The following is a 13,369-nucleotide window of genomic DNA, read 5'->3' as shown; positions in this document are numbered from 1 at the left end:
CTTTCTCGTTTTTTCGGCAGAAACACCGCGTGTTGCCCGCCGAGTAAAATGTCAGGAACTAGCCATGAACGTCTTAGGCATTGACTTAAATTAATAGCGAAGCGCGCGAGGTTTTCAAATAGAATGCAAATGAATATACCCCCACGAGGCTCAGAAAACATCAGCGTGTTCTGAGAGAAATAGAAGGAATCTAGGCGAAGTTTTCGTTTTATGAAAGTGTTTAAGGGATACCGGCTGTTTTAGAAAGTGTTTTAGGAAAATCGCACGTCATTTAGGTTTGGTTGTCTGAGTTGTGACGTCACTCGCGCGCTTCGCTATTAAAACGGAACCCATTATCCAAAGCGACTCCACTATTTAACCACCAGCTGACTTCCTGAAATTTTATAAACAGCAGCTGTGGGCTCTTTAACATTCTCCGTGTGGAATAATACCTGTTTATGCTGGAAAGTTCGGTTCGACTCAACGCTACAAGAAGAGTTTACATATCTTTCAGGTAATTTGAGTGTCTTTCTTCAACTTACGGTAGAGCCCCGGTAAATCGAACTCAGATAACTCGAACACACCCGCCTACTCGAACAAACAAGTTCCCTTCCATTTACCTTGGATTTTACCCCGCTTTTCAGTCATTTTTTTCAATTAACTCGTACTTGGATAACTCGAAAACCCGGCTAGCTCGAACAAAATAACGTTTCCTTTGATCAAATTTTGGGTCAAATTTACCCCGATAATTCGAATTGCAACTCGCCACAGATGCCCATTGAAATAGCGCATTTGCTCTTCGTGCCGTGTAGTCGGATTTAAACACTAACTGAAAACTAACACTACAGCAATTTGACTAATTAGAGCAACGAACAGATCACGTATTTGACAGTCATTCTCCATTCTTAACACAAAAAAGTATGATCGTCTTAGAGTTTCTGACGAGATAAGTTTTACTTTGCACTGAACAGTTTACTGAAGTGCTGAAAAATCAGTCAGTAAACTATCAATTATTAACAAACAAATTAAATATTCAATCGACCCCGATAACTTAAAACCCCACAAACTCAAACTGTTTTTTGTTTCCCTTCAGAGTTCGAGTTACCAGGCTTCTACTATATTTCTTTAACCTTGATATTTGGCACCCAGAAAGGGAAACTTAACCCAGATATGGGAAATTTTACGCATTACAAACCGTGGACTGCAGAAATAGGACAACTTTCCAATGTAACAGTCGAAAAAAAAAAGCTTACCAAATTACAACAAGCCATCTTGAGAAAATTTCAGTATTTGTTCAGTCTAGTGCTCTTTTGCTCAGTGCTCGCAAAGGAAGACTCAAAACTTTTTTGTAAAAACTTTTTTGTAAAAGAAAATAATCGTATTTTTCGCCATCGGAAAATAAACAAGGCTTTCAGACACGCGGTACGTTTTCCAGTGAATATTATTCTGTAAATTCTTAATAGCGTTCAGGAGCTACGAAATTGAAATTCAAGAGTTTTTCTCAAAGCCGTCTATGGTATAGCTAAAAGCGTAAAATTCACATTCTTGGACAAACCCAACGTAGACTGTTCGACCAAATGAAAAGGAAAACGGACGCGTCGGAATTTCATGTACAGTGAAATAAAAAGGGTCGGAAAGAGGTCTTGAAAACTAAAATCCAGCACTTTGCCGCAATAAAAAGGCTTCATCACTCGAACATTGAAAACGTATTTTCTCGAATAAATGCCAGTCTGCAAGGTGGAGTTAAAAAAAAAGCCCCTGAAGCATTTATCAGAGATATAATAAGCTGTAGGTATAATGGCAAGATACATGGTTGTCAAAATAATGAAAAACAAAACCGTTGTCGGATAAAGACAGCGTACGAACAAAATGCAGGTGTCAGTACTTTGCCGGGTCCACCTGGCAAAGTTTGAAATAAACGCTGGGAGCGTTTTATCGAGAAATACGGGTATAAGTGAAGTTAGTGTTGCCGCTTTTCATGTCTTCTCTCGCGTAAACGCCCTCTTTCTCTCATCAGTGATCAAATTTGCTCTTAATATCGTTTATCGTTTCTGTTTAGCTTGTGCGGTTTTTTTTTCACGAAAAGTTCAGCTTTTTGGTGACACGAAAAGGTTAGTAAACTAGCCCTAAGATAGATCAGTAACAACCGTTTTGTATTGAACGACTGCCGGTTAAGGCACATTTACACAGGCGATTTTTGGTTCATTTTTATCGCACTTTCCACTGAGATTTTTTTCACGCTGGGGTTTGCAACTCGAACATCGCGCGAGTAAACAAGCCATGATTATGGTGTTATTCGGTTATTCGGTCGTGATTATACGTCACGACAAAAAAGTTGGCAAGTTTTTCAAATTTGTCGATCGAAATTTGTCTTAATCATACTTGGTTATTTTCGCCTTTTTATTACTCCTTGGTTGCTTTTCTATGTTAGAAAACCATTATTCTGAGGTTTCCTTCAATTTGAAAGGAATCAGAAAATGACTTATTATACCGGACATTGCTCCTTCAAATCTTTAACTAAAATAATACCATAAGACGTATGTTTCATAAAGAAATTCTTGCGATATCTCACTCAAATCGCGCTGAAATTGCAGCTGGTTGTAGCGAGAGCGGAAGAAAACTCGCAGTGGAAAACGCGGAAAAAGGCACCAAAAATTGCACGTTAAAATAATCCTTCAGTTTGTCAAGAAAAGATCTCAGCCGACAAGAGTTAATGGAAAAATGTTTTGGGTTACTGTGTCACAACGTTAACTTGTGATTAAAATATATAAATGATGGTCTCCATGTGATCGCGACTGGATATATTTTTTTTTATTTGTAGTTCACCGCGGCAATTTTTTTTTTCAGAGCCCTTTTGTTGCTTGGAAAAGGAGGAAAATAAAAGAAGGCTACTGAAAGGTGAGTCAAGCAGGAAAATGTCCAAAAACAATGCCAATTTTCAAGTTATGCAAATAAGTGCTCAGCGCGAAAGTTTAACCCTTACATGTAAAAGTGGATATAAGGGAAGCAACCTTTCGTGTTATCGTGAGGTGCGAGAACCGGGATTCCGCTGTAATTTTTAAAACAAGCTCTTTGATTTTTATCGAAATTAAAATAGTTATCATGTTCTGGCAGGAGTACAAAAATCAGATAAGGCCTGCTCTCGTTGTCCTAAGCCACGAAATAAAATAAGAAAGTAAATGAAGGTGTTAAAATAACAAATGAGCAAAAAGACTAGCTTTCTACGGTCAAGTAAAATCTTACAGCACTAGAATTTTTTTAAGTTAGACCGACGCATCAATTCTCGCAGAATAGTCAAGGCTCTGATGCTTCTGTAATTTGCGGTTTTCTCCAGATTTTAAGAAATAAATGTAATATTCGTTTTTCATTACTTTAATGTTATCAAAATATGCTTTAAAATAGATATCAGAGACGTTTTCAACTAACATGCGTTGTAACGATGATTCATGGCCTTTTCTCTACTGTAAATGTAACTTTCGATGTATGTCAGAACAACTCAAACTTCCCGTTAGGAAAAACTATCAACAGCATGTAATTAGTGATTAGTTCTTTAGAGCAGTTTTCACTTGAGTGTCGAAAGTAAATTGCGTTTGCTTTGGTTTTGCATTACTACGCTTAGTGATTGGCTTAAAAATCTCGCGTCACTTTCTCAGCCAATCCGAACTAAAACCAATACCAATCGTGACTCGCTCGCGCACTTTTTCCCGCGCTTTGTGCCAGCTATTTGCTTCGAGTTTTGATTGGTTCACTGGATTGTCTGGATTGACACTCAATTGAAAACTGCTCTTTGCTTGTAAGGTCAGTTGTTCTATTCTTCGAATCTCGGGAAGAAATTATCTTAGGCAAACTGAACGCATCTGTGCCGTTTATCTGTAAAACAATTAACGAGAAAAAATGAAAAAGGAATATTTTAAGCCATTCCTTAGCTCTCATCATTGGAATTTTTTGCACTAAAACTAAACTTTCAATCCAGCAGGAAACACAACGAAGCAGTAAAAGAGTGTTGGAAGTGCCTTATTAACAGATCTTGGACTTTCAAAAGAAAACTCACAACGAATCTAAGAACAAGCTTAAAACATTATGGCGAACTTAACAAATTATGGAAACCACACGACCATTCCGGAATACTTTTGCCCAGCAGGTCTAACAGCACATCAGAAGATATTTGTGTTAACATTTAATCTTCCTCTTTTCATCACTGCATTTCTAGGAAATGCTCTCATTATTGCTTCTCTTCAAAAAGTGTTCTCCCTTCATCCGCCATCTAAACTTTTGTTAGGTTGCCTCGCCAGCACCGACCTCTGTGTAGGTCTCATTACACAGCCTCTGTACGTTGCTTTAAAAATGTCTACGGAACACTCCAAAAGTTGTCATTACCTCAAACTACTCTTTGATACCATAGGTTCAATGTTCTGTGCAGTGTCTTTGTTAACGATAAGTGCAATAAGTTTTGACAGACTTCTCGCCCTGTTGCTGGGGTTAAGATACAGACAGGTAGTAACTTTAAGGAAAGTTTGGCTCGTTGTTGTTACCTTTTGGCTTATAAGCACTGCCGCTGCAGTTATAGGCAGCTTCAACTATCATGCTGGTATATGCATCGCCTGTATGGGAGTATTATTGTGTACGATAACCTCAACTTTCTGTTACACGAAAATCTATCTCACGCTTCATCATCACCAAGCTCAAGTGCAAGATGGTGTTCGCCAGAGACAACCGAATGGAAGAATTCCACTGAATATAGCGCGATACAAAAAGTCAGTGTCCAGCGCGTTATGGATAAAAATAACACTACTAGTTTGTTATCTTCCATATGGTATATTCGTAAGTATAGTTGCAATCACTGGGTTGCATATGAAATCAGCATCTCTTAACATGGCTTGGGCTGTAACAATATCTTTGCTTTTGTCGAATTCTTCCTTAAACCCATTTCTGTACTACTGGAGGATAAGGGAAGTAAGACACGCAGTAAAGGACACAATCAGACAATTCTGCCGCTCATCAAGTTAACTGACTGCAGGAATGAATGAATGAAATACTTTATTATAGTGTCTGAGGTATTTAGCTTAAAAAAAAAACTAATTGGCGACACTATTTACATTAAAATATATCTAAGTGTCATAAAGTTAAAATATTTCCACTTAAATTCTAAGAAAAAAAAGAACTGTCTACATAGATAAATAAATGAATAAATAAATAAATGTCAATAGAATATAAAATTTAATAATAAAAGTAGGTGGAAGATAAAAATTGCAGGTTAAGAATTAAAAATTTAAAAATTTATATCGGCCTAGCTGCATATGTCACATTTACACTCAGTTTGCATAAGACGTGTGAGGTCTTTTCTGCCAACACTGTTTTTAAAACTCGTGACGTAAGGTTTCTCTCTATCACTGTAATCTAGTTTGTTCCATAGATAAGGCCCGAAATATCGTAAAGAATGTTTTTCACAATGTACTGTGCGAAAACGTGGAATATTAAAATCAGCGTTCCTCAGATTATATCGTTTCGGGGCTGTATTAAATATTTCTGTTATATAAGTGGACACAAGTCCGTCAACTCTCTGGTAACCTTGACAGCAATCATTACAAGTTGATTGCAAGTCACTATGAATATAACCAGAAACCCATAATGGGTTTCTGATATAACTTATATACCTTGCCTATATAGTAATGAACAGGCAGCACATAGAAATCAGCACCGACAATTCTGCCGCTCATCGACTTAGCTGATTGCAGGACGCTACTGTCTGGTAAACTGGACAGCAATCATTACAAGTTGATTGCAAGTCAGTATGAATATGACCTACATCCTTTGCCTATATAGTTATGATCAGGCAGCACAGAAAAATCAGCACCGACACAAACAACGGCTCCTGATCCAAACACTGCAATAGAGGTAAGAGAACAATCTGGCCAATGACAATTTAAACTTTCTCCAATAAGTTTGTTGAAATGAGGTTAACCTATTACATGTACTAAAAGTGAACAAGGCGGGCCAAAACACTTGGTTAGGATTCGATAACGTAGTGCGTCCCTTAGTTGAATGGAGATAAGACTACTAGGTTAGGGCTCGATTGAACTAGTGCGTCCCTCAATTAAGATGGAGTAAACTTGGCCACCGGCTTGAGTTGTGCTTTCTGAAGGTAGAAACGACCTATGCTAAAGCTCTTATGGGTAATGATAAGAAGAAATCTTCAACCCGTGGACGTCTAAGAAGCGACCCCAACAGCAGTTCAAGCAAAAACAGCATCGCTGGATCTTAACTTCATTCATGGTTCACGGCAGACCAATTAGCAACGCCACTCGAGGAATGTGGTGAAGTAACGATGTTACCAGTCAGGAAGAGGGGTCGGAAGAAATGCCAATATCCTGTGAGATATTAAAATCGAAGTTGGAAAACGTTAAGCTGAGAAATGCAGCCCGAGAGCTATTGAGAAGCATATATGCTCTATGCAGCAGAAGGACGAACAAATAACCACCTTAGGCCAGTTGCTAACGTAACAAGTGAAGTCGCGTAACAAAAAACCTACATGCAACAATTGTAGCCTGTGTACAGCCGTGCCGCTCCCCTAAAAAATCGATTTTTTTTTTAGGGGAGCGGGACGGCTGTACACAGGCTAAGCAACTGAAGAAAAGATTAAAAGCTTTACAATATTAATTCGATTCTGTGGAACAGTACAAAATCGAGAATCATGGTCTGCTGGGAGTATTGTGATGAGTAATAACAGAAATTTATTTGAACAATTGCTGCCGAACTCGATACATCCATACGAACCGAGAACATCAGTCAAACGCTTTCCAAACTATTTTTAGTTTTTCCAGTCTTTACATTTTCCGCATAAAATGTCACTTGTTATTGTTTTCTGTGGAGATGACTTACATGGGGTACGGTTTTGCTTATTCTTACGGATTTAAAAACAGAGAGATGACAAAATGCTGTTTTTTTGGCCGAGTGATTATTGATGTCCGCACAATTTTATTATTAACACATCAATCTACTTTTACATTGGCCAATATGTAAAATCTTTAATGTATTTCAACAGGCTGAAATTCGGATCCTAGCTTTCAAGACTATCCACCAGAAATCTATTTTAATATGTTTCTTTAATTTAGTGTTCCGAAATTTAGACTCTTGGTTTAAATATAATCCGCCAAACTTAAACTGAAAAGTTTATAATTCAATTTTCTAATTTAAGGCTAAGAACACAATTTTTTCCAAAGTCTTAGCTACAAGTTAAGATCTCCGAAATTCCGGTGAGGGTAAAAGGAGGAATGAGTTTGCGGAATGGCATGTGGCATGACTTGCGGAATGGCATAATTATGCAGAATGTAATTTACGCGGAATGACTCATTGACATAAATTATACTGAAAAGCGCGCCAATTTTTATGAGCAGCCGCATTATTTATTACTGCGGGCTTTAACAGTCTTAACATGATGATAATCGATTGAAGGTACTTGTCCTTATCCATCACGTGTTGAATGATCGATTTAGTAATGTACAGGATACAAAGCAGCGAGATTTGGAACACTACGGCGTACACAGCCTCGTCCCCAGGCGCCGATTGGCCGGACGTTGAGGCGGGAAAACAGGGAGCGCGGGGGCTGATGGTTAGGGAGCGAGCCGCGGAGCGCCTGGCAGATCTTGCATTCAAAATGGCGGACCTAAATTCTTGTAATTTTTAAACTGCAAAAGACCCGTTCATGTAGCCTTTTTGCAGCATAAAGTGCCTTGCCCACATATGTTCTGTAAAAGAAATCCATGTTTTTACAAGGAAGACGGTCTTGACCATCATTTTAGAACCATTCATCACTCCTCAGCTGGAGAAGGTGAACGTCGAGAAGCCAAAAAAATGCTGCAAATTCTCCATGGCGAAGAAACGTTAGAATGTTTGAGAAAATTTTCAGATGCCCGGGCCAGACAGGTATTTAATTCGTTTTACTGCAGTTCTTGTAAATTTAAGAGTGGATATCAAGCAATTAAATTTCATTTTTTCCTGTGTTCTTAACAGTTGTTTTTCTTCTTGATTTATTTTTAATATATTCCTTGATAAACAAGTGGACGCGAGATAAACATCTCACAGTTAAGAAAAAAAAGGTGTCAAAAACATTGCAACAATAAATCAAGGGTGTCATATACATTGTGTTGTTCGTCCATTAAAATTACATAAAGTGATATTAGAAATATTACATCCATATAAGTTATATTAACACTTGTAGCATTATTTTCAATACAAATTTTCTTTTATCATATTTTCCTAACCATACCCCCATTAAACTCATTCTAGGACAAGTACATCAAATTTGTCATTAAACATTGTGGCAATGAAACCACCATTCCTTCCCTGAATGCAACTGAGGCAGCTAAATTGTATAGCATGTACCTTTGCCACTCTGGGGTACTTAAGGCCTATAATTCTGGAGCAGATGCTGAAAACATTTCAGTCCACAGTAACAGTGTTTCTGTTGAGTTCAAAGCCTGGTACACATGTAGTGAACCAACAAGATATAAGATCATCCTGGAATCTTTCTATGTAAAAAGGGTAGGTTATGTCCTTAATATCTTAGAAATAAAGATGATATTTCTTTTGACAGTTATGACATTACCTGTAGTTGTGTCAAGCATTTTATTCCTTGACAAACCATATATGTTGCCATCATTGTGACAAGTAAACATAAATGGTTCTCCTCGCCACATTGTAAAAAGACTGAAATAATGATTTATTACAGAAATGTGCTTGCAAATCGGTTGTTCAAAATGGCATCCAATAAACAAAACCAAATATCCCACCTACTGACCAGAGGAAACTATGGTTTATGTGCTGGATAATTTCATGTAGATCCTTTTGCCACAACAATATAAACTCACCAGACGAAGCTTTGTGACAAAAATTTAGTGTGGCAATAGAATTTAATAAATGAAGCCCTGAAAACACTGTGCCTAGAGGAGTCATGGTCACTTTCATGAGGCTAGCAAAAAGGGTTTTCATCAAAAATTGTCTTGATTTAATACCAAATTCTCAAAACTTATACAGCAAAAAAAAGTATGAATGCCTATGAGGAGAATTTATGTTAAATAATCCCCAACGAAATAAAAGCTAAGTCTCATATAACTAATGATAGTTTGGTCATAATTTAAACATCCAGATTCTCTTTGTGATTGGTTTTCTTTGCCTCGAAGGCCCATTAGAAACATTTTTTTAAATACTAAATACAAATGTACATGTAGTAGACTCTCCAAAGGGACAAGTCTTTGTTCATATGGCTTGAGTTTTGACTCTTGAATTAATTGCTGATTTTTACATATGAATTCATTAGGTTTTCCTGTCTGAGAATAGCACACCACTACAAGAAGTAACTCCTGATAATTTATGTGAGGTACAAATGCAAGGTCATGAAATGTCAGGAGATCAAGTGTTGGATACTCTAAAAAATGTTTTTGGTTATCAGCACTTTCGTGAAGGGCAGAGAGAAGTTTTCAAACAATATTAAATGAAAACGATGCAGTAATAGTCATGCCAACTGGGGGAGGAAAGACTCTTTGCTTTTCCATTCCAGCAGTTCTATCAAAGGGAATTAGTCTTTCCAGAACGAACGTGTGGGGTTTTCTCTTCCCAATTTTCTGTTCAGATTTCCCGCCATTTCTCCTGTTAAATCGCTGATTTCCAGTTAGTTTTCCCGCCAGCAACTTATGCGAGGGTGCCTTGCTGAGCTTCAGTGAACGCTGAGAAGATTCTGCTCGATAGAGTAACGAAAACGAAAAAACATTGCTGATCCTAGCAGTATGCAGGACGCGTGTCACTTATCAACCTAGTAAATGGCCTAGCTCACAGCGAGTCTCACGTAGCTCAGTTGGTTAGAGCGCCCAACCGGTATCTGGGAGGCCATGGGTTCGATTCCCGTTGGGGACTCAGATTTTTTCTTTGTCCCACGCTCGTGTCATGTAGAATAATTTCTTCACTATTTTTTCACCGAGCTTAAAACCTACCATCTTTATTATTTACTACAAATTTGATGATTTCGACATTGCTGATCCTAGCAGTATGCAGGACACGTGTCACTTATCAACCTAGTAAATGGCCTAGCTCACAGCGAGTCTCACGTAGCTCAGTTGGTTAGAGCGCCCAACCAGTATCTGGGAGGCCATGGGTTCGATTCCCGTCGGGGACTCAGATTTTTTCTTTGTCCCACGCTCGTGTCATGTAGAATAATTTCTTCACTATTTTTTCACCGAGCTTAAAATCTACCATCTTTATTATTTACAACAACTTTTTATTGGCTATAAAGATGACCCCCACCTAGGTTGTCGAAACGGTTCCATCGACAACAACACTTTCCAGAGCTTTTCTTCCCTGTACGACAACTGATTCTGGATTCCCAAAAAATTAAGGGAGGAGGATATAGTTATGGGGGATTCTATCTTAGTGCACTACTATTTTGCAGTCTACAAGTTCTCTGCAAAGATTTAGTCTCGGCAAGGTTGAACAAAAGACACCAGTCGACGACGGACATTCTCCTAGTCTCCCTCGTGACCAAAATAAATTCCATTTGTTGAATTTTCCATGCTTGCCAGCACAGCCAGAAGCGTTCGTCGAGAATAAATCGACCACATAGTCACCAGCATGGCTAAAATGTACCACTAACCAGCGGAACGCCTCCAGTGGCGTTTTGCCTCTGCTGCCAGCTTCCACCTGACAAAAACAGTCTCTTGATTCATTTTTCTGAATGCAAAGTGCTCTGGCACCATATTTTGGGATATGTACCAGTGTCCGGTTATCGACTTGGCAAGCTGCAGAGAATCTAGGACAAAAGAGTAATGGTTGATTATCACTTTTGAAATGAGAATTTTAATTATCAAGACAATTTGTAAGAAAATGTTTTATCATCCAGTGAACTTTTAGTGTCACTTATCGCAGGGGTTTTGAACCTTTTTACAACAAACTTTAACTAAGAGCGTGTTAGGCTCATGATGATGATGATGAAAATGATGAGGTTGTTGATGATGAAGATTTCGATGATAAGCAACAACAACACGAAATAAGGCAAACAACAGCTGAATATTTGATGCGATAAGCTATCACATTGAACAAAGCATAACCATAGCAAACAAAGTATAACCATGTTACATGAAATGTTCGAACTGATGTTTCTCCTCAACACAGGGAGGTTACTTTAATATTCTCACTTCACTCACCTCTAGGGATAGGGTAGCCATTCTGGTGGATGAAGCCTAATGAGTAGATCCCACCAGTGCCTGTTACGGCCTCTACAACTTTGTTTACGTAAATAGGGTTAAGCAGGCATATGTTGAAAGTCATCATTAAGGAGGCTCGATGTAGTTTTTTTAGCCCTAGGGTGGTTGTTTTGAAAATGAAAATTATCAAGGAAGCCAATCTTCGATTTTTGCCAAAATACACCATAATGATAACATATGACTAAAGTTTCATTTTTTACTGGTCGCTTAGTCACAAAGGTTACCATAGCTCTTACAGATTTTTCTAAAATTTTGTCTACAGTTAGTCAATCCACTATAATTAAACATATCAAAAAATGAATATCAAGAGTCAATCTAGATTTCGAGAAAATCAAGCTTGTTTGAAAACAAAAGAAAGCGACAATCGTTGCTATGGTAACCTTTGTGACGAAGTGACCAGTGAAAAATTAAACTTTGGTCTTATTTGATCATTATGGTGTATTTTGTCAAAAATCGAAGATTGGCTTCCTAGATTATTTTCATTTTCAAAACAACCACCCCAGGGCTAAAAAAAACTACATCGAGCCTCTTTAAACTGTAGTTTGTGCTTTGCGTAGAGGCAACCACAGAGTTTGTTTCAGAAAGGGCCACCTTAAACACAAAATTAAGATCGTTTTACTTTCCACAAATTAATATAATATTATTCGTAGTACATTATTCGCTAATTTATTTAAATGCGTTCCTTCTTCGTTTACTGCTGTGAAAGCAATTAACTGTGACGGGACTTTATAGACAAGAAGCTACTTAACGTCTGTTACGTTGGTGTGAATCAAAGCCAACAATCAAATTGAAACTATAATTAGCGGTGTGCTAAATGTTTTAAAACAGATCAACTGTAATAAAATGTATAGGGCTTTTACCTCGTTTACTGCCTGCTTGCAATTCATAAATTGTGAGAAAAGCACCTTAGAAGTTGTCCAACGACTCAGCTATTCTCTTCTGTTGTGAGCCTTTGAAAGGATCACTGAAGAAGAGGTAGCTTTTAACAGTAAGGCGACTTTCCAATTTGAGGGCGAATTCATCGGTGGCATTATGTAGTCTACCCTCTCTGGACGCCCTTCGTTAACCCTTTGAATCAAGTACTGGAGGTTGTCCCTTCAATGCACCTGTAATTTTCCAAGGAAGAGCTATTTCGGGTAACATTGGTAGAGAAAAAAAAATCAGTTTTGCGAACGCTGTAATACAACCTTTACAGACTTAGAGAAGCACTTGTCAAGTAAACAGCACCAGGAATTTGCAACGGATGATAGCAACTAAAACCTTTCAAACTAAAATGTTTAAAAAGCAAAATAAATTTTAATTTAGGGAAATCAGAAATTTGCAGGTAACTTTAAAAAAAAATTACTTGAGTATCTTGATTACTGATGTAATTTATATTTTTTTAAGCTATAACGTTCATCGATGTAATTGATTTAATTTACATAATTTATTTTCAAATAATGGGAGATGGACAGCGTGTAATATTTTGTTTAAAACTGTTTGATGGAGGGGTGGGGTTTATCTTTCAGAGACGCTTTGGGAAAGGAAAGGAAACAAGAAGAGGTCTGGAACCTTTTGTCCTTCAACTGTTGCCTCATGTAATGCCTGAAAAAGAATTTTCTTTCAATGACGTTGTCACTTGCGAGTCAGATGTCAAGGGAAAGAGCACAGAAGAACAAAGCAACTGGATCCTTCAATTTCTTCATAGAAATAGTAAAAAAGAAAAAAAATAATAGAAAAAAGAACTTTAATCTCAATAGAAACAAGAACTTTATTCGTCGTCAAAGGTAAAACTGTTTGCAGAGAAGCATGGTTAGAGACCCATGACATTAAAAAAGACAAAATGAGATGGATAGAAAACGATTATAAAGCAGGAATTAGGCATTATATCCGTGGAAATAAAGGGAATCGTCACGTCACCCTTAAAACCACAAACTGCATAACATGGCTGCAGATTTTTTTGTAAAAGCTGTTGGAGACTACCAGCCCGATCGAAAAGGTATACACTTGCCCTCGTGTTATACTGTAGGTGGTATATACAAAGAGATGGATAGAGAGAATTCAAAGCAAGAGGTGAACAACCAGTGACTTTGTCGCAGTTTTATGAAATATGGAACACTCATTTTTCCGAGGTACAAATTCCAAAGGGTAGCCAAGTG

General features: G+C 37.8%; 2 protein-coding genes across 5 annotated transcripts; one reads left to right on the top strand and one right to left on the bottom strand.

Moving 5' to 3' along the window:
* The first annotated feature begins 440 nt into the window (after positions 1-440).
* Positions 441-5,394, top strand: LOC144652608 (melanocyte-stimulating hormone receptor-like). 4 transcript variants are annotated; one of them, XM_078512680.1, is made up of 3 exons: positions 441-493; positions 2,827-2,877; positions 3,956-5,394. In XM_078512680.1, the coding sequence occupies exon 3, from the start codon at positions 4,060-4,062 to the stop codon at positions 4,984-4,986; it is 927 nt and encodes a 308-aa protein (XP_078368806.1). In that variant the 5' UTR covers positions 441-493; positions 2,827-2,877; positions 3,956-4,059; the 3' UTR covers positions 4,987-5,394. The 4 variants fall into 4 exon arrangements, with proteins under 4 accessions (XP_078368806.1, XP_078368809.1, XP_078368808.1 ...); XM_078512683.1 differs by having other exon boundaries at positions 471-493; positions 3,953-5,394; XM_078512682.1 differs by lacking the exon at positions 441-493 and adding an exon at positions 1,972-2,090.
* A 2,741-nt stretch (positions 5,395-8,135) lies between these two features.
* Positions 8,136-11,430, bottom strand: LOC144652657 (uncharacterized). Its single transcript, XM_078512737.1, has 2 exons — positions 11,172-11,430; positions 8,136-10,777 (listed from the first exon to the last, which is right to left on the bottom strand). The coding sequence occupies exons 1-2, from the start codon at positions 11,395-11,397 to the stop codon at positions 10,617-10,619; spliced, it is 387 nt and encodes a 128-aa protein (XP_078368863.1). The 5' UTR covers positions 11,398-11,430; the 3' UTR covers positions 8,136-10,616.
* Between the last annotated feature and the right edge of the window lie 1,939 nt (positions 11,431-13,369).

This window comes from Oculina patagonica, chromosome 4, assembly GCF_052425735.1.
Source record: "Oculina patagonica isolate OP01 chromosome 4, crgOcupat, whole genome shotgun sequence".
NCBI classification, from domain to species: domain Eukaryota; kingdom Metazoa; phylum Cnidaria; class Anthozoa; order Scleractinia; family Oculinidae; genus Oculina; species Oculina patagonica.
This window is presented reverse-complemented; position numbering and strand designations above follow the sequence as displayed.

Coding starts and splice junctions, on each gene's coding strand:
- LOC144652608 (XM_078512680.1), top strand. CDS start 4,060: ATGGCGAACTTAACAAATTATGGAAACCACACGACCATTCCGGAATAC.
- LOC144652657 (XM_078512737.1), bottom strand. CDS start 11,397: ATGGTGTATTTTGGCAAAAATCGAAGATTGGCTTCCTTGATAATTTTC. Junction 10,778..11,171: donor TGGCTACCCTATCCCTAGAG/GTGAGTGAAGTG, acceptor CTTTTGTCCTAG/ATTCTCTGCAGCTTGCCAAG.